Source organism: Ctenocephalides felis, unplaced genomic scaffold (genome assembly GCF_003426905.1).
Source record: "Ctenocephalides felis isolate EL2017-DRISC unplaced genomic scaffold, ASM342690v1 CF-g0.4_SCAFFOLD_00845, whole genome shotgun sequence".
Classification (NCBI taxonomy): Eukaryota; Metazoa; Arthropoda; class Insecta; order Siphonaptera; family Pulicidae; genus Ctenocephalides; species Ctenocephalides felis.
This window is the reverse complement of record NW_020536999.1, coordinates 29657088-29675978: the sequence shown is the minus strand read 5'-3', so window position 1 is coordinate 29675978 and position 18891 is coordinate 29657088. Positions and strand designations below refer to the sequence as shown.

The 18891-nt window shown below is 31.4% G+C and overlaps 1 protein-coding gene across 1 annotated transcript; it reads left to right on the top strand.

The window, feature by feature from the left end:
- Window positions 1–2305: 2305 nt before the first annotated feature.
- Window positions 2306–17618, top strand: LOC113363623 (hemicentin-1-like). Its single transcript, XM_026606114.1, has 7 exons — window positions 2306–2520; window positions 2591–2787; window positions 12381–14104; window positions 14221–14653; window positions 14737–15135; window positions 16457–16843; window positions 17109–17618. Exons 1-7 carry the CDS (start codon window positions 2390–2392, stop codon window positions 17306–17308), a joined length of 3471 nt encoding a protein of 1156 aa, XP_026461899.1. The 5' UTR covers window positions 2306–2389; the 3' UTR covers window positions 17309–17618.
- The last annotated feature ends 1273 nt before the right edge of the window (window positions 17619–18891 follow it).

The following is an 18891-nucleotide window of genomic DNA, read 5'->3' as shown; positions in this document are numbered from 1 at the left end:
ATTTGCTTAAATTAATGTAAAATCAAACTGTAATGAATCATAAATCTGATTGTGAGAGGTATATGGAAGATAAAAAAAGTAAAACGGGTAATCTCATTTTTTGAACGGTAAATACTATTTAAATTAAAAACAAGAGTTATTGATACAATTCCATATCGAATAATTTTATATCAATATTTTATATCTCTATTTACATAAATTCATGCTCTGATTTTAATTAAAATTTTGAGATGATACTAATTATTACAAATAAAATAATGTATTACGTTGATATGCTTAATTTCAATGTATCAGGTAAAGTTCTTATATTTTTTCAAAATTCAAGTTGATCAAAGTTATAAAATTACTGATTTGGTAATTTTTTATAATAATCCTGTGATCCCAAATGAATGTTTTCTCTCTTTTTATAATTTTAATGAATAAACATCACAATTTCGCTAAAGTATTTGCAGAGCTCACAGCAATGTATTACGACGACAGAGAACGAGTTACATACATCACATACTTTAGCAAAAACATTTGTACAGTAATACGATAAATGTTTAAAATCCCAAGCTGTATGACATCTAGTACCAGAAAAGATATGAATTGCCCAAATTTATCATTGTGCTGGGAAAAACACAATCAAAGGATTTATAAACGCATTTGGATGTTTTCTTCTCTACTTTGAATTGAGGATTTAAAACAAATTGAAGCTTCTGGTAATCCGACTCTGTATCTGATTTTAAGTTAATGAAAAAACTTAAATATGGAAAATTCTAGAGAAATAGTTCGAAATATATGATAATATTTTTTTAGATAAAATAAATAAAACTCAAACGATAAACTATAGTTGCTCCATAGAGAATCAGGAAATTAATTGAATATAAATAATATGGTTATCAGTAATTTGATATTGCCATATTGGAAAGCATAATTTTTGAAATGTATTTTAAAATTCATTCGTATTGAAACCCATTCGTTTTGATTCTGTTATATTTATTGACATATATTTAATATTTTTTATATAAGAATATGTTGTCGATCTGTTGAATAACTTCATTGGGATGTTTTATGATATTATTAAGAAAGATTTGATAATTAAAATAATCCTGTGAGATAATTAAAGAGTAATTCCTAGTTGATCAGTAAGAAGTGATTAATTTCAATAATTTATTTCGCTAGTATTTTAATACTCTAATAAATTTAAGACAAACTGTAAATGTGAGCATCATAAAATATATCGAATATATTTTTAAAGTTTAAATTGAATCTAAATGCTTGTCATTTTGTAAAGACCAGCTTTACCTCAACTAGCGAATGCTTGCGTGTTTTGTAAACGTGCTGCCACGTTTATTTCAACTCCACAAATGTTATATTTTCTCTTTGAAAAAAAAAATATTATCATGGTCCGAGCGTTTATATTTACACATGTATATATATATATATATATATATATATATATATATATCCGACAAAACAAAAAATTACTTCTGCATGTGTATGTGACAAGATTAACGAACTCGCGCCCCCCATTTATATGGCCAGTGGACTTTTGAAAGAGATTTGCTCGTTTATCCAGCGATATAAATTCAGAGTACGAATTTTTCGGACATTTCTATTTATCATTCCTCGCGATGCCGCATGTTTATCAAACGCAAGGCTGCTTTGTACACTGATGTGTGTCCTGGATTTTAATAATTTTCATAACATTCCAAATAATGTTCCGCATTATTTTATACATTTTCGTAATCCAATTCAGCCGTACAGATTATACTGATGTATTCCAAAATTAGAACATCAATTGTTAGGCATTACCATGCATATCATAACTAACCAAAATTAAATTTAAAACTATATATTATAAAATAGCTCTATTTAACCCGGATATGTCCATTTACCCTTACGACCTTTGCATGAAATAATTTTCTCCTATGCGGATAACATCGAGGTATGATAATAAAACATGTTAGATAAAACCAGAAAAAAATCTAATTGCGATTTTATGACACTGCATAACGCTTCCGGATACTAAAATGTTTATGTGCACTAAAAGCAGAAAAACAATACGAAGACGTTCCGTGGAAGTAGATTGTGCTTAATAAATAGGAGAACTCATGACTCATCATAACTGCCCTTTTCTTGTAGCTATAAAATTGTACAGGTTCATGGGGTCACAACATATGAGAAAGGAACATGTTTTGTAAATTAAAATCAAGCAAAAAAGTATATCATAAAAGTTTTAGATATTTTCTTGAAATTCTTTTGTATTTTTTCTAGATTGGATTATCGTCCAGAGCAAGGACGTTACGATCTTTTGATCAAAAATGCTTCATACGATCGCGACAATGGTCGATTTGAATGTCGAGTGAAAGCCGGAGGTTCTGGTGATAATTTACACGAACAAAGCATGGCTCTCACAGTTTTGGCACCACCTAGGCAACCATCAGTGTCACCAGGAAATAGAGCCGTTGCTACAGAAGGAAGACCTTTGGAATTGACTTGTAGCAGCACTGGAGGATCACCGGATCCCGTCATAAGGTATGTAATTGTAATTTGTTAATAGCGCGAAATTTTTTAGTCGATTTTAATATTGAATTATATTTTCTAGGTGGTATCGTGATGACTCTCAACATCCGTTAGAAGCTTCTCTGAAATACGGTGGTTCAAGAGATCAGCCAACTTCGTCGACTTTGCGCATAACTCCGGCTAAGGAGGATGATGGAGCAGTTTTCCGATGCTCGGCTTGGAATAGAGCTATGCCTGCAGGTGCTAGATTGGAAGCTGCAGTATCTCTGAGCGTAAACTGTAAGTTTATTCCTACTTTTGAGTATAGTAATTGAAATATCGATATGAAATAATCATTTGATACGATAGTGTAATCATTTTACGTAATTTTGTCGAGTTTTAGCATTTCATTAAATATTTATAACGAAATGCTGGTTTCCATCTCATTACACCAAATCGTCCTGAATATGTTCATTACATATGCTCCGACCGGATCATGGATTTGTTATTATGCAATAAATATGTATGAATCGTCCGTGTCCAACATGTAATTCCGCTCAATAGTTAGACTCTATAATACTATCTCTTTATGTTAAATCACTCGTTTTAATACATGCATTCAGGTTCACGATACATAAATCTTCATATTTACTCAATTCAAAACGTAGGGTTAGGGGCATAATTAACAGCGAACTAGATCGGCTAGGGCTTTTGGGTAATAAATGGAATATTATAAATTACTTGACATGATCAAATAAATTAGCCTCTTTAAACTCCGACCTTTTGAACGACCGTAAATATCCCGATCTAATTAGGACTACGAGCAGGGCATATCAAAAGATTAGGATGTCATTTTATGCCACATATTATATAGACAAAATCCGAAGTAATTGAAATTGGGAGGCGAATTTCCTGTCAATTAGCAAATATATATTTTGGTACAGGAATAACTAACCGGGGACAGCGATAGATAAATAAATTGATTTGTTTAATGTTTAAGATGCCATTTGAAATAATAATTATACAATATATAATATAATACCATCTGCGATGTTTATAATTTGTAGAACAAATACCACTTTTTTTCTAATTCGTTGAAAATAATACGTGCAGAGAAATAAATAAGTGAAATAAAAATAGAATAAATGAAAGTGAGAAAGAAATGAAAGTGAGAAACAAATGAGATGAAATCTTTTGTATTAAATCATCAAGAATTATATATAATTTGAACAAATGTGAACAATTTTATTCTACATATTCTATAGAATTATTTCAAAATAATTAAGTGAACCAGAAAAATCATGTTTTTTAGGTTTTTTTCACTAGATTTTTTTATTACGAAACTATCAAGTGTTTTACAATTTTACAATCCTGGTTAAATGGGCCAATTTTTTATAGAACTTCCCAACACCCTTTAGTATCAAGATTTTAAATGAGGGCCTCTCAAAGTCGAACAATATCGAAAATTCTAAATTAATGGTTCAACAAATAGTCTAAATTCTAGAGAATTTGGTGCAAATGTCACATTATTTTAGACTGTGGTCTCAGAATTGCAATTTACAATTGCGGTTCCAAAGATTTAATGAACAAAATTAATAACAATTGACCACAATAACCGGAAAAGGGTCACAGTTTCACCAAAGCTTTAGGTTGCACTAAAAGCTCATAATTTTCAAACTACTGGAATGGATTTTTTTCTAATATTTTTATGATAGTTTCGATCAATACTATCATCCCGTTCTGGTTTGACGTTGAGTTTTTGGCACCCTGTATTGATCGTAGAATGAATATTCAGAATTTAAAGCTCATATTTTATATTTGATTCAGAAAACAGACTAATTTCTCTCTATTTTGAAGTTTTTTCTGGAGTTAAAAAAAGCATATCATATGGTACATTTTCCATTAAAAGCTTGTCTTAAAAACTATTATAAATGTCATCGCATTCAACTTCTTCATAGTTCCAATTTCAACTATTAAACGTATTGCGTTGCGATACGTCTTGCCAATACGGAAAAGCTCGCTATAAAAATACATTGTGTAGCTCAGTATCGTTTGACTGAAAAGAACAAAAAAATGGAAAAGAGAAGAGAAAATTGCGCGAATCAGCGATAATATCTATTCGTAATAAAAGTCGTCAGCACGTCGAGACAGAAATATAGACGTTCGGTATGGCTCTATCATTTGTTCGCCCTAAATATTTCAGCATTTTGATTGACACCCTCAAGGGTTTATTCTTTGCAGACTTTGCGTATTTAGGAAAAAATTTAATGATTGGGCGCTTATTTTCATTGCTTCAAATTGTTATTTTCGGTTGTTAGCACTGATTGGATAGAAATCGTAAATGAAATAATTTTGTACTTTTATGTTGAAGTATAAAAAAAATAGATTTTTGCATATCTTTACGTTTCAAGGTTTTCTGAATATTTTGGCATTATTTAGAATAAATGGATGTGTGTATGTGTATGGCGTGTAAATTCAAATTTGAAATTGATATGTCTTCAAATGATTTGAAGAGCACATATCGACTGATTTGAATTATTCAAAAAACATTTGAATCCTATTGATGGGTAGACGTGGTTCTTGGCAATGACAGGTCTAGCTGTTTTGAAGATACGGGCAAAAGTGCAGACAATTCCAATTCACCGTTAGAGAACGGTGCGTCCGATTTGAATGATTCCAAAACGTTTTTACTTGTATTGATGCAACAGATTAAATTTTTGGGACGGTAGGTCCAGCGGTTTCGGGAATAAAGAAAAGAAAGTTAAAAAAATGCCACTTGGCGGTCAATAATAATCATTAGATATATGCACATCAAATTATCGTACCAAGATTTATAAATGTTTAAAGATCACTTATAAACTTTCAAACGTTCAAACAAATTTCATCAACATTTTTGGTATTATGAATCAAACTGGTTTCAAAATTTAAAAAAATTTAAATTTCGGTGCGGGAAGTCCCAGCAATTTGCTTTAAGGCACGATGCCATTCCACAAGTTATATTTATTTTAGACAAAAACTTCCTTATTGTATTTGCAGTAGTTTTGAAAATCTATACACTACACTATATATATATATATATATATATATATATATATATATATATTTATAACCCAGCAAAGCCGTTCAAATTGAAACTTTTATTTTAATTAAAACAAATGCGAAACAAAGACTACAGCGTTGGCAGATTTTATTGTTGGTCGGAAAAAATGATAAATGTGAGAACTAGAATTTATTATAGTGCTAAATGTGGAACTGTACAAAATGATATTCGTTTATTTAAAATTCTGCAGAGTTTATAAACTACGTCGTTTAAATTAAATGATACTTTTAAATGAGTAACTTGTGAAATCAAATAAAAAATGTAAAAGGGTACATAAATATATATATTGCTAAATCCTTTTATCACACATAATACATATTTTTCAGAAGTATATGTATTAAGAGTAGAGGAATATTCTGAGCACCATAATGCTTTAGATAAATGTTTTCCCGTCGTGTCTGCTCCAGTTCGACTGGCACTTGACTGCTTTCTCTTAAGATATATACACTTAGTTCTCACTTCTATTATTCCTACCTAAGCAAAGACATGTGTCGCTTGGGATGGCATTTTCTTAACATCACAAAGACGTCCCAATGCATCCCGAATGCTTGTGCAGAGCTGACTGAAAACCATAAAAACAACAGAGAAAAATTCCGAATGACATTTCTCGCGATGTATCGCGACAATTTTCCGTATAACTTATTTTTATTGGAACGACATCAGTACAATAAACAATGCGAAAAGTGCACGAGATCTGAGAAAATACTTTTCCAGAACTAGGAAAAATATGCGAAGTACATCCTTGACCGAGACGGAAGAAGATTTTGATAAGAGTGATACAATTTTCCGATAAATGAGAATGTCTCTTGCATTTCTTATATTTCTCCATTTCTGCATTTTGGTGTTATCTGATTTTTATGCAGGAGAATAAAGTTCGACCGAATCAAATATTTCATTTCTAATATATCACCCACACATATGTTGCGTATGTGTGTGTAATTTTGTATAATTTTCATAGTATCCACAATAATATTTCAAGTAAGCTCACTTCGTCAATGTTTCTTGTTCATTATGAATTTCGACAAAGCGTCTAGACGAGACTCCTTGAAACTTTAACAGCAAGTCGTTCAAAAGAGTTTAACCGAAACTACGTTAATGCACCAACGACAATTTACCGTATATGTAAAACATTATAGAATGTGATAATATGATATGGTAATGTACTCAAAATGACTTTGATGGCTTTTTAAAAATATCATATGCGACATATTAAAGTTTAGATGACTTCGAAGTTAGGGTATAAGAGTTTTAGAAGTTTAGCCAGAACAGTGTGGTACAGAACAGAACACTAGATAGTATTTGTTCAAATACAGGATTACATGTATTTTATATAACTATTTTTTAACATAAAGTGATAACAATGTAATTGTAAGTAAATTTGTTCTCAATTATTAATGCTGAAATAATATCTAAATAGCTGAATCTGCTATAACATACAATCCATTTTTTTATTAAACAAAGAGCTCATAAAAAATATGTAGTTTTTAGCATAAGTATAATTTCTTTCAGATAGAATTAATTTATTACATGTAATTAACATAAATGATGAACTTTCTGAGTTAGATAGCGATGTAACTATTGAAAATCTCTATTTATTAATAAATAGCGCATGAGTATTATGTTTATATGTTTTTCTTTTACTAAACGCAAAAAATGAACTTAATATAAAAGATCTGTTAATTTAAAATGAATAAATCGGTACGTGCCGAGAGGGTCAATTGCTGTAAATCAATTTATCAGAATCCTCAATCATTTCATTTGTAACCAATTAGTTGACCTTCTTTATTTATTGACAGCCGCCGTTAAGTCAATTGATTCTATTTGTTACGGATTTATTTTTATGAGGCTTTAATGAATTAGACATTTTGCAAGATATCTGTACATACATACATTAATTATCCTATACTATATTTACAGCATTAATTAAATTATTAATTAAATTTATTTATTATTCTCTTGTAATCTTTTAAATTATTAATATAAAATTTTAATAAGCTCTGACTTAACTGTAGCAGTTTTAATCATGATAAATCCTCCTGGCATTTCCTTAAAATTTAATTTCTCATCGCGCCATTCCAAAAACGGTTTTCTATAATCGAATACGACGTCGGCTTGATTAATTACTCGCGCATTACAGATCGTTTGTTATACTAATAGGCAACTAATAGAGTGAAGCAAGTGAAGGAGACACTCCTGTATCTATAGAAACGTATAATACAAGGCATCCTAACTAACAACACTTCAGAACTTCGATAATAGTTCCTTGGAAGGTTTCCCGACACGAAACTTACGGCCGACGACGAATCGATTTTCGTCAAGCATATGTCGCATTTCCTAATAACACGATCGTTTAGGTGCTAAGACTTTTTCGCACTTGGAGAGAGTTGGAGAGAGTCCGCTTTTCGGAAGTTTTCCTACTTTACACGAAAGGAAATACATACGTACTCTGTCATACATCATATAGAGTTTTAGCAACAATCAAAATGATAGAATTTTTTTTTTAGTCTCATATCTTAACAGCAATTAGAACCTTGCATCCTGTAAGCTGTTGGCAAAAACTTCTCCTTATGTCATATTTTTAAATGGTAACCCAACGGTTGACCCCTTCATATTTGATTATTTCATTATTAGAATTTATGTAAAAGGGTTAATATATAGGTATTTAATTTGATGCAGCAATGCCCGGAAAGGGCTATTTTAACTTGGCAACATATTTAAAATCTATGGAATAATGAAGAATAGTGTTATTTGAACAAAAAATATAAGACGAAAAACGGTAAAATAAGGGGGCGTCCACAAATCACGTGAGGTTTTTCGGGGAGGGGGGGTTTGACAAAAAATCACGAAATATCACGTAGGGGAGGGAGGGGTATAGTAAAATATCACGTGTATTTATTTTTTAACTGATTTTTTTTTAAAAAATCAAACATTTTCAAAAGAAATTAAAAATTTTACAGTTTTATCACTTAACTAAAAATACACGTGATGTTAAGTGGGGGAGGGGGGGTAATTTTGAATATCACCATGTATCACCAAGAGGGAGGGGGGGTCCAAAAATCCTTAAAAACTCGCTCACGTGATTAATGGACGCCCCTAAAATCAATTTTTAATATAAAGCATATTAAAATATTAACAACGTGATTCAATGTTTTTTAGTTTTTATGTTTAAGATTTTAAATTGATTTTTGTCAAGCATACGTCTTGTTTCTTAATAACACGAACTTTTAAGTGTAAATCTTTTCCGGTGGTGGGTTTTCTTTATGATAGTTAAGATTAATTGTTAAACTAAAGGACCAGATAGAATTTACTGTTCTATTAACTGTTATTTGATTATAAGACATACTTAATAACATTTTTGCGCTTTTTTAATTTCCAAATTATTATTTTTTTAATATCGAAAATAATGCACAATTTTAATTTTAATTTTAGCTAAATCTCTAAAGCTCACCAGTATACTTTAAATAAATTATTTTAAATTTGCAATTCAATTCATATATTTCTATACTATACTATACTAAACTGAATATATCAGATGATGTCCTTCATTTTAAATCCGGTTGATTAAGTTTTATTTATTTACCTTTAATGTAATCATATATAAATGTCCACGTCTAATTTGTAAGCTCTTATATTTTGTCTATAAAATACGAATAATGAAAGTTTTAGTGCTTATATTAATATATTTGAAACCACTTAATATTCTTCGATTTTTTTATTACGGTACGGGAAGTTCCAGTAATTTGCCGTAAGGCACGATGCCATTCCCCACTAGTTTTGCCTTTTTGCCTTTTTGTAGCTGAAGATCTCTATTAGTTTGTTCAAAAATTCATTCAAAGTTAGCAAATGTCTAATAACTAAAAATAGTCTTATCAGGGAGGCCATTTTTAGTACTTATATTTTCTATTTTGCATGGATAGAAATCTATTGTACATCATCAAGAAATTAATGCATAAAACAGTCATTAGTAATTAGTAAGTAATATAACATACAAATAATTGCAAAACATAAAATGCATTTTCCGAATCGATTTTTATAAAACTTTTTTAACTATTTTCGTAAAACTTTTCAAATATCTGACCGAATATATAAAATTGCATAGAAAGAAATAGTTCCGGTTTGACACCGATGTGAAGTCAAACTTTTGATGGAATTTATTTGTAATGAAGCCTGATATATTCAGCGAGCGTGGAATGAAAGTAATTCGAACGTACGGCGATGGTCGTGTATCTAAAATTAGATTAGTTTTTGCATAGTTTTAGTTCATTCCAAATGAAAACGTTCCGGGTTATGCCAATTATACTAATTAGTTACTTGTTAATGCAGTGCTATATGGAAACTGAGTTCAAAATATTAATTTAGATTGTTGTACATAGTGATTGAATATAATATAATGCTTGCATATTCGTTATTCATATAAAATAATAAACCATTCCCCTAGGTAAAGTATTAAAATATCAATGTAAATGATCTATAAAATATTCATTACATGAAGATCATATATTTTATTATATTTATTTTAAAATCGTTCACGGATTCTCGTGAACTAAGTTTTTATTTTATACATATATTTTTAAATAAGAGCAAAAGGTATTAAAAGGGTATTCGCACAGAGAGCACCCTCTGACTTTATCATGTCTAATATTTTTGCATAACCTTTTGAGACAAGCATCTAGAATACTATAGTATTGATATTAAATTCCGAAAGAAGTCAGACAATTTTCTCATGATATGTTTTTATTATAACGGCGCACAAGTATTTTTGTAAAACTTTTTTTTTCTTATTCAATATTCCACATTTAAATTTTTCAATATTTTTAAAATGTGTTATATCTAAGGGTCGTGCTTAATTTAATACAATTGAATTGAAATGTGCTGAAAATATTTGTTTACAACATATGTAAAATACATTTAATAAGAATTTATGTACTCAGATGATATCAATCATTTTTTATATGATTTATATCCTTAAAATTCTACTAGCCCATAAATAGCATCTGTTTAAATTTAAAAGTACCTATTTATAAAATTTGCAAATGCGTTTTATTCGTCTGCCAAATCTCTCTATAAGTTTTAAATACTAATATTTCCCGTACATAAGCTCCCTTATAGGGAACTGGCGCTTTAATCCTGAAATCTCTGACTTTTTGTGCAGTTAAAAATATCCTAGGCCGATCAAAGTATTTGAGGGGTGACGAAAAAAATAAATCTATGTGTAACCCACACTGATATATGTAAGCACTAATTTAATCCATACGTTCGAAAGCCACAGGGAATTGTATCTCGTACTAGCATGAAGAAAAACGAAGGAGAATAAAGAATTTAAATAGAAAGTATAGAAGATACTTATAGGTATAAAAACTAAGTATATATGCTATTTAATACATAGGGGAGCTAAGGACTTTATGCAATAGGGGTAAGTAGTAACAGGCGTTTTTCAATAGGGTATTAAATGATATTAAAATATTTTTTTGTCTCTATATCTCTATCTTTTTGTCTGTCTATTGGAGAAAATCGTTCTGCATAATATTGTCATAGCTACTACCACGCAGGCCGACGCAATATACGAACTTCGCAGGTCCTTTCTTTTTGATATGAAATACAATTTGCGTTATTATTATTGGCCAATTTCAAATTTTATATATCTTAATTTTGCTTCAAATTTATCAATGTTTGATAACGTGTAACAAGAATTATATAAAGATTCAAGAGAAGATGATTGGGTGAAATGCATAGTTTGCAAGCTATGGGTATATTAAAACCTCATACAGTCTATTAAAAGAGATATTAAATTGAATGTGGTTCGTTTTCGTTTTCGTGGTCCTCCTTCTGCACTTCCTCCAGCTTCCCCTTGAGCTGAAAGAACGAAACGTCTGACCTGATAACATGTATCTTGCGGTGTCTGTAAAGTCGTGCACCGCACTATGTCGATAAATTTTCCTGTATAGCAGTCCTATGTGTCGGCTTGCTATCCACTAAACGATCTCTTAAGAGAATGCTTTCGTTCTGTTTTTTTTTCTTCTTTTTAGTTATTTCCTTAAGCTTTCTTCTCTCTTTTGTTATTTAGCGTTTTTTATTTTCCAGCTTTTGCTTTCACCCTACAGTATTAACTTAAAAACTTACTACGGACCGTAGGTACGTGTAGAATATATAGGGAATGGAAACGATGTTATCAACACTTGACCTTATTCTGTGTATCAGCCACGAATACTTGTAGCTGCTTATTGAATAAATCTGATTATCTTCATATTTTTGCTTTTATTTTATATAATAAAATTTAATCATTAAATTTTTGATAATAATTATATCTCCAGCTTAAAATCACTATATTATTGAAGATTCTTCTACTTGTTCATGCAGTGATTATAACATTTTGTAAAAAAATTAAAAATATTTGCTTTGCAAGTATATACCCAACTCCTCAGATCTATTTTCCTATAAATCCATTAGCACACAGTAATAAATCCCGAAGTTCCCATTCACACATGGTATGACTGAGGATAAAATTAAATGGGTCGATGAACAGTATAAAAAACTAAAAAGTAAATAAAGATTATAAAGTTCACAAATCAACCTATTTGCAGCGCTTAATGCTCTCCTAGTGGAATTAAAACTAGTATGTGCAGTTGTCGATAATGTATTAAAGCCTACGATTTATTTATTTGTTTGTAGCTTATTTTTTATAAAGCGCCTCAAAACTTTGTGAAGTCAAGTTTTTAGTTGACAATTTATTATTATGTATAATTAGAATTTATTGTTATCCTTAATAATTTATGATATTATTTTTTGTTTGCAGATTTTCCAAGAGTATCAGTAGGACCTGCGAATCCATTAAGTGTGGAACGTGACAGTACAGCTACTCTTGTATGTTCAGTCGAAGCTAAACCAGAAGTCACTAGTGTAAAATGGATGAGGGACGATGTTGTAATAAGCACTGCTTTCAAGCATACCATCCACAGAGTATCCGAAACCGATGCTGGCCGTTACACCTGCACAGCTGATAACATGCTAGGCCGTGCCGATTCTAAAGAAATCATGCTCGATGTTCTGTACCCTCCAATTGTGGTCATTGAATCGAAAACTCGGGAAACTGAAGAAGGCGAGATGGTCAACATTCGTTGTAATGTCACATCTAACCCAGCTCCGATTTCTATCGAATGGGTTAAAGAAAACAAACCAGATTTCAGACAAAGTGGAGAAATTTTGAGATTAGCTCGTGTGGATGCTGATTCTGCCGGCACTTACTGGTGCCGCGCAACTAACATCTTGATTAACAACAATCGCCAAAAATCGGAACGTGTTGGAAACTCTTCCATTGCTCTTTTAGTACGCCATAGACCTGGTAGAGCAAAGATCAACCCCAGCAAACCAGTAGCTCAGGAAGGTTCCGGTGTAACCTTACGTTGTACAGCGTCACCTCCGGGATGGCCCGCACCACAATTCAGATGGTTCAGAGACGGTGATAGTGATTCAGTCTCTGGAACAGTTTTGGCAACCGGTTCTATGTATACAATTCCCAGTGCTCATTTAGGTAGCGAAGGCACATATCACTGTCAAGCCATTAACGAACTTGGTCAAGGAGATATGGCTAGCATAAATTTAGAAGTATACCAACCTCCAAGATTTTTGTCAAAATTACAACCACATATGACACGAAGAGTTGGAGATACAGATTTTTCAGTAACATGCAGTGCACATGGAAAACCAAAACCTTTGGTACATTGGTTAAAAGACGGCCAAGAAATCACACCCGATGTAAATTTATTCGAAGTTAAGTCAGATACATCATCCAACCACAATGCCGTAGTAACAGTTATTAGCACATTGCGATTCCAAGGAAGAGCTAGACCAGAAGATAATCAATTGTTGCCAGGTGATCGAGGTGTCTATAGCTGTGTGTATGAAAATGAAGTGAGACGAGCTGAATCAACTATGCATTTACGAATAGAACATGCACCAATTGTTCTACATCAATATGATAAAGTAGCCTATGAAACGCGTGAAACTGCAGAAGTTGTTTGCAAGATACAAGCTTATCCTAAGCCCGAGTTTCATTGGTCTTTCGGATCGAGTTCAGCTGATATAACCTCCGATAAGCATTATGAAATATCAACGAGTACTGATAATAATGATGTATACACTAGTGTTCTGAAAATCGATCATATCAGACACAACGATTATGGCGAGTATAATTGTCGAGTCGTCAATAGTCTTGGAAACATCAAGACCCCAATTAGACTTCAACCCAAAGGACCACCAGAGAAGCCCAAGAATTTGCAAGCGGTTGAAGTTGGTCCCGATTATGTATCTCTATTCTGGGATCCAGGATTTGACGGCGGATTATCAAACACGAAATTCTTTGTATCATATAGAAAAGTAGCAGTTGCTAAAGAAGATATTGTGCCTGGAGACTGCGCGATTGTAGCAGTGAGAAATTCAGATTGGTTGGAATTCGATTGTCAAAGAAACATGCCATGCAATATATCTTCATTAGATCAACATCAAAACTACGTATTTAAGGTAAATTATTTTAACTGAGCTCTTTTTTTTTCAAATATTTAATATGCTTAAATTGAAATATTTTAAAACGTTTTATTTTTATATATACAATATATAATACATATCTTTTATAACAGGTAAAAGCTTTGAACACTAAAGGAAACAGTGACTACTCCAATGAGATTGCTACCACAACGAAGGTAGATCGCATTCCGGCACCCCAGCAAGTAACATTTGATCCTAGCACAAAGACCTTATCCGTTAGAGTAGGAGCAACATGCCTATCTTTGATCGGTATAGTTGAATCTGTTGTAAATAGTGCCACATCGCCACTCAACATGTGGCAAATTGTTGAATCTATTCCCATGCAAGTATCGGGCAACGGACCAACTTACAAAAACGCTATCATCGAACATTTGAATGTGCAACAACGGCCGAAGAGTACAGGACGAACATTATCTGATGAGGGTGTTTATATGGCGGTTGAGGAAGATTTGGGGCCAAGGATTAGGATGAAATTATGTTTGAGAGCTAATCATGAGCATTGTGGAGATTACACGAATGCAGAAAGTGAGTATAATTTACATTTATTAATTTCTTAGTATATTATTTTCAGTTCGCAATCTTATATATAATTACGTTCTATTTTTTAGTCGGACCATCCTACATCAAAGAAGCCTCTGCCTTGGCAACGCCAACACTCATCGCAATTATTGTCTCGTGTATAGTGTTTATTCTTTTTGTTGGTTTGTTGCTAATGTTCTGCCGTTGCAAGCGAAAGAATCAGAGCAAAAAAGCTAGCGCTAAAGATTACGAAATGGATTCAGTTAGGCCTTCGATCGTAGCTCAACAAAACCAGGCTCCGCCACCATATTACCCGGCCACCGGGTTGGAGAACAAGGCGTTGGAACATTCTATGGACCTCGCGATGGCCATGGAAGATCCAAAGAATTCAGTTTACGCTACACAGAATGGTTACGGTTATCACCCGAATCCAACAATGCAACAACATCAAGGCATGATGATGAATCCGAACATCAACGGAAATGAATGTAAGTTGGAAATCCATCATTCGTACGTATCATGAGATACAATGATCTAAAGTCAAAAATACAGAAATCAGAAATGTAAACAACAAAAATATGTATAATGTATATAAGTGTATGATTTTATTGAAACGAAACAATTTTAAAGTTGTGCAAAACCGGGCTATACTGCAGACAAGGTTGGGGAATAATTCATCTTATGGTAATTCGATGTTTCGTAATAATTGCATTTTAAAAATGGCTTATGGCATGATATTGTTCTATGTCAACAATTTATATCATGCACATATAATTATGCAATTTTCTTCCATTTTTCTCTATTTATGTATTCACTTAAAAACAAGTTTCACAGCTTGAGACACGGAGCACCTATATATCTTGTTATGAATACATTTTATTTGAATGGGCATTTCTAAATAACATTTTAATAGTCTGCATGTTTTTTGATTCTTTTCATTATGGTTTTGCAAAAATTATTTTATTCATAGAATTCATAGAAACAGGATATATTTTGTAAAAATTTTGATTATATTAGAGACTAAATTTTTATATTAAAAAAAATTATTAATTATGAATAGAATTTCTAAATTTTATTAAAATCAGTATTTTTACTTAAGATCCTGATCACATTTTTTTTCTTATGAAACTGATTTACGATCTTGTGTTTATTTGATTTTTTATATTCAAATATTCATATCATAACATTTGTCACTCACTTTACTCATACATCACGTTATTATTTTTTCTCTACCCACACATGCTTCATCTTAGCAGGAATAATAGATGGTGCATTAGATTTTCCAGGTAAATGTGCATTGAAAATATATTGTATGAAAATGTTAATATCGGACTTATTAGAATTTATATTCAAAAGTATATTATTCAAGAAGATTTGAACAGTCCAGGATATTAAGGTTTTGTTGTGATGTCCCCATTTATTTATAGAACTTGAAATGCATTTTGATGTGCATGCCAATTGATGTCATTAAATTTATAAACAATAGAAATTGTCCGTCCTGAGATCATTGATGTTTATTGTATACGACATTATTTACATATGCATATGTTGATGAATATTCTGAATGTTGGATGAATATTTATAAGATTTAAATATATTGTCATAGGTTATGCTCTTGTAAACTTGTAAACTGGAAACATTTTGAGCTTAAAATTCATAAGAATTTATATATCTATAACTTTCTGCATTTGATAGTAACTAACTAAAATTACATAATTTGCATTGTATAACGCTACGGCAAAAATGTTTCCAATTTGCGACATCTACTCCCTCAATTATTTACTAAAGTTACATTCGTCAATTTCTCAGGGGTCAACATGGGGTACATGGACAACAGTTATTCCAATTCCAACAACGGCGGCAGTGTCAATTCGCAGGATTCTTTGTGGCAGATGAAAATGGCAGCAGCTGCCAATAATGGTGTTAACGCAGTCGGAAATAACATGCTACCAGTCCATCACAATAATATGACGGTCGACAGGCAGAATTCATATGGCGGTTACGATCCTTTGGCTCATGGCGGTTACGGAACCGCTGATGATTACGCACATTATCCTCAAAGCAATCATGGAGGTATTAATAATGGAGTTGATGACTACCATATGAGGGCTAGCCAGAATCCGTCCAGGCAGGAATACGTCAGCGATCCCTATGCAGCTGTGCATAAGCCGAAAAAGCGAATGGAACAACATATGGGTAAGTTGGACAACGTCAGAATATAACGACTCAGTTTGTTTTTAAGTAGAAGTCATGAAATGATAGGAGAAATGAATGAAATGAAGAAGAATGAATTACCAAGCTTATATTTCAATGTAACGATTCAATATTTATTGATTTGATATCTTACTGAAGAAGAAGTTTATGTCTACTCCAGGAAATCCGACTCATTTCCGAGATTTTTTTAGCAGATTTCTATCAATGCTGCATTCAGCTTAATCAGTTTTTTAATTATTATTTGCAGATTCCCCTTACCATGATGTGAGTGGTCTCCCAGACCCCTACATGGATCAGCCGATGGAACAGCCAATGGACCAACCGATGGAGCCAATCGAGCAAAAGCCGCCCCAGCACATGTCCCTGAGTTACGACGAGAGCCTCGAGAGCGGATATTCCACACCAAATTCAAGGAACCGTCGAGTGATTCGTGAAATAATTGTCTGAGTGGACGTTAATCCGACTAACGGACATGATACCCTTAAAAGACCTTACAAGACTTCTGTCAGTTGAGACCAAAAGTTTAACGAAAACATGTCTCCTATATAAATTACTTAACCAAAGTGTTCAAGTACTTAGTAGGATATATCTTTTTATAACAATTGACAAAAGGTGGTTTTTTGAAATTTACTAAATACGAATCTAAAGCCTATAATGCGTCTGTTATAATTAATTTTAGCGGAACAGAAGACTGCCACAAAAATATCAATGACCTAATTAAATTTTAAAGGTATTAAAAATTATTATGCCTATAAATTAAAACTGAGTAAAGCCGCTAGTTTATTATGATGTAACTAAATTTATATAATACCATTTGTGCATATGCCTAAATGCTATTGAATAAATTATTTTACGTAAGTTTGTAATATATAAATATACTACAGAAACGGCTGCAATTGAATCTGTGAATGGACGATATATATTTAAGAGAATTATTTTATGTATTCTACTACATCGATGGAAATCTATATTATATCTAAATTTGAGGTATGTGAGAACGAATCTTTAAATATACTAATTTCATAAATATATAAATAAATCGTGTATGTACAAACTTGTCAGATTAATTACATCTGATATAAAGCATTCTAAATGTTAATATTTGTAGTTTTTATGTTTAAAATTTTAATTTGTTAAGTAGGTTTTATATTATTTTATCTAAATTACTATTGAATAATTTTATTTAGTATAAATTTATTCAATGATAAAAATTTTATTACCTTAAAGATCTGAGAAAGTTGGATATTATAACACCATTTTGATATGAATGTAAATATATACTATAAATGTAAATATGATTGTAATTGTAAGTGTGTATTAAAATAATAGCCATTTATCAACGCTAACACGGTACAATGCAAATTTCTGATATTTAGTTTGAAAGCCTAATTAGTATTTTTATGTTTTTAGTGCCAAAAAATATTTAAATATTTAAACCCATCGTCCCATATTTAACATACGAAATTATTGCCTTGTGTACTTATAGTTAATGCCATTATAATTTACATTGAAATTTACAAAATAGATATTATCAGTATTTGTAACGAAATCAGCATTAATGCTGTCATAAGATTTGTCTATGAACTTGATGTGATATTTTCGCTCAAGTTGGCTAGGACTCCGGTGGCAAAATTAAATTTTGATTATAAATAATATTGTTCGAAGTTTGTAGAAATATTTATAGAAAGAAGTTAGTTGCAAACAAAATATAAATGAAAGCACTGCCCGGTTTTTATGTTTACATAATTTATTTTCTATTTATTGAATTAATTTTGTTAAATAAAACTGTTTTCTAGATCATTACTTCGAAGATTTTTATTTTATAAGAACCAATATATTTGCCACTTAGGTCCTAGCCATTTATTGGAGTTGGTTAAGGACTTTTCTTACGAATCTTATATTTTGACAATTCTATGAAAAATATACTGTTTTATATTGTTTAATATAATAAAAAATCTACTGTGGTCGCAAAGTAATATTTTTAATTGTTTAAGCAATATCTATGGACGTAATTTGAGCAATTTAATTGT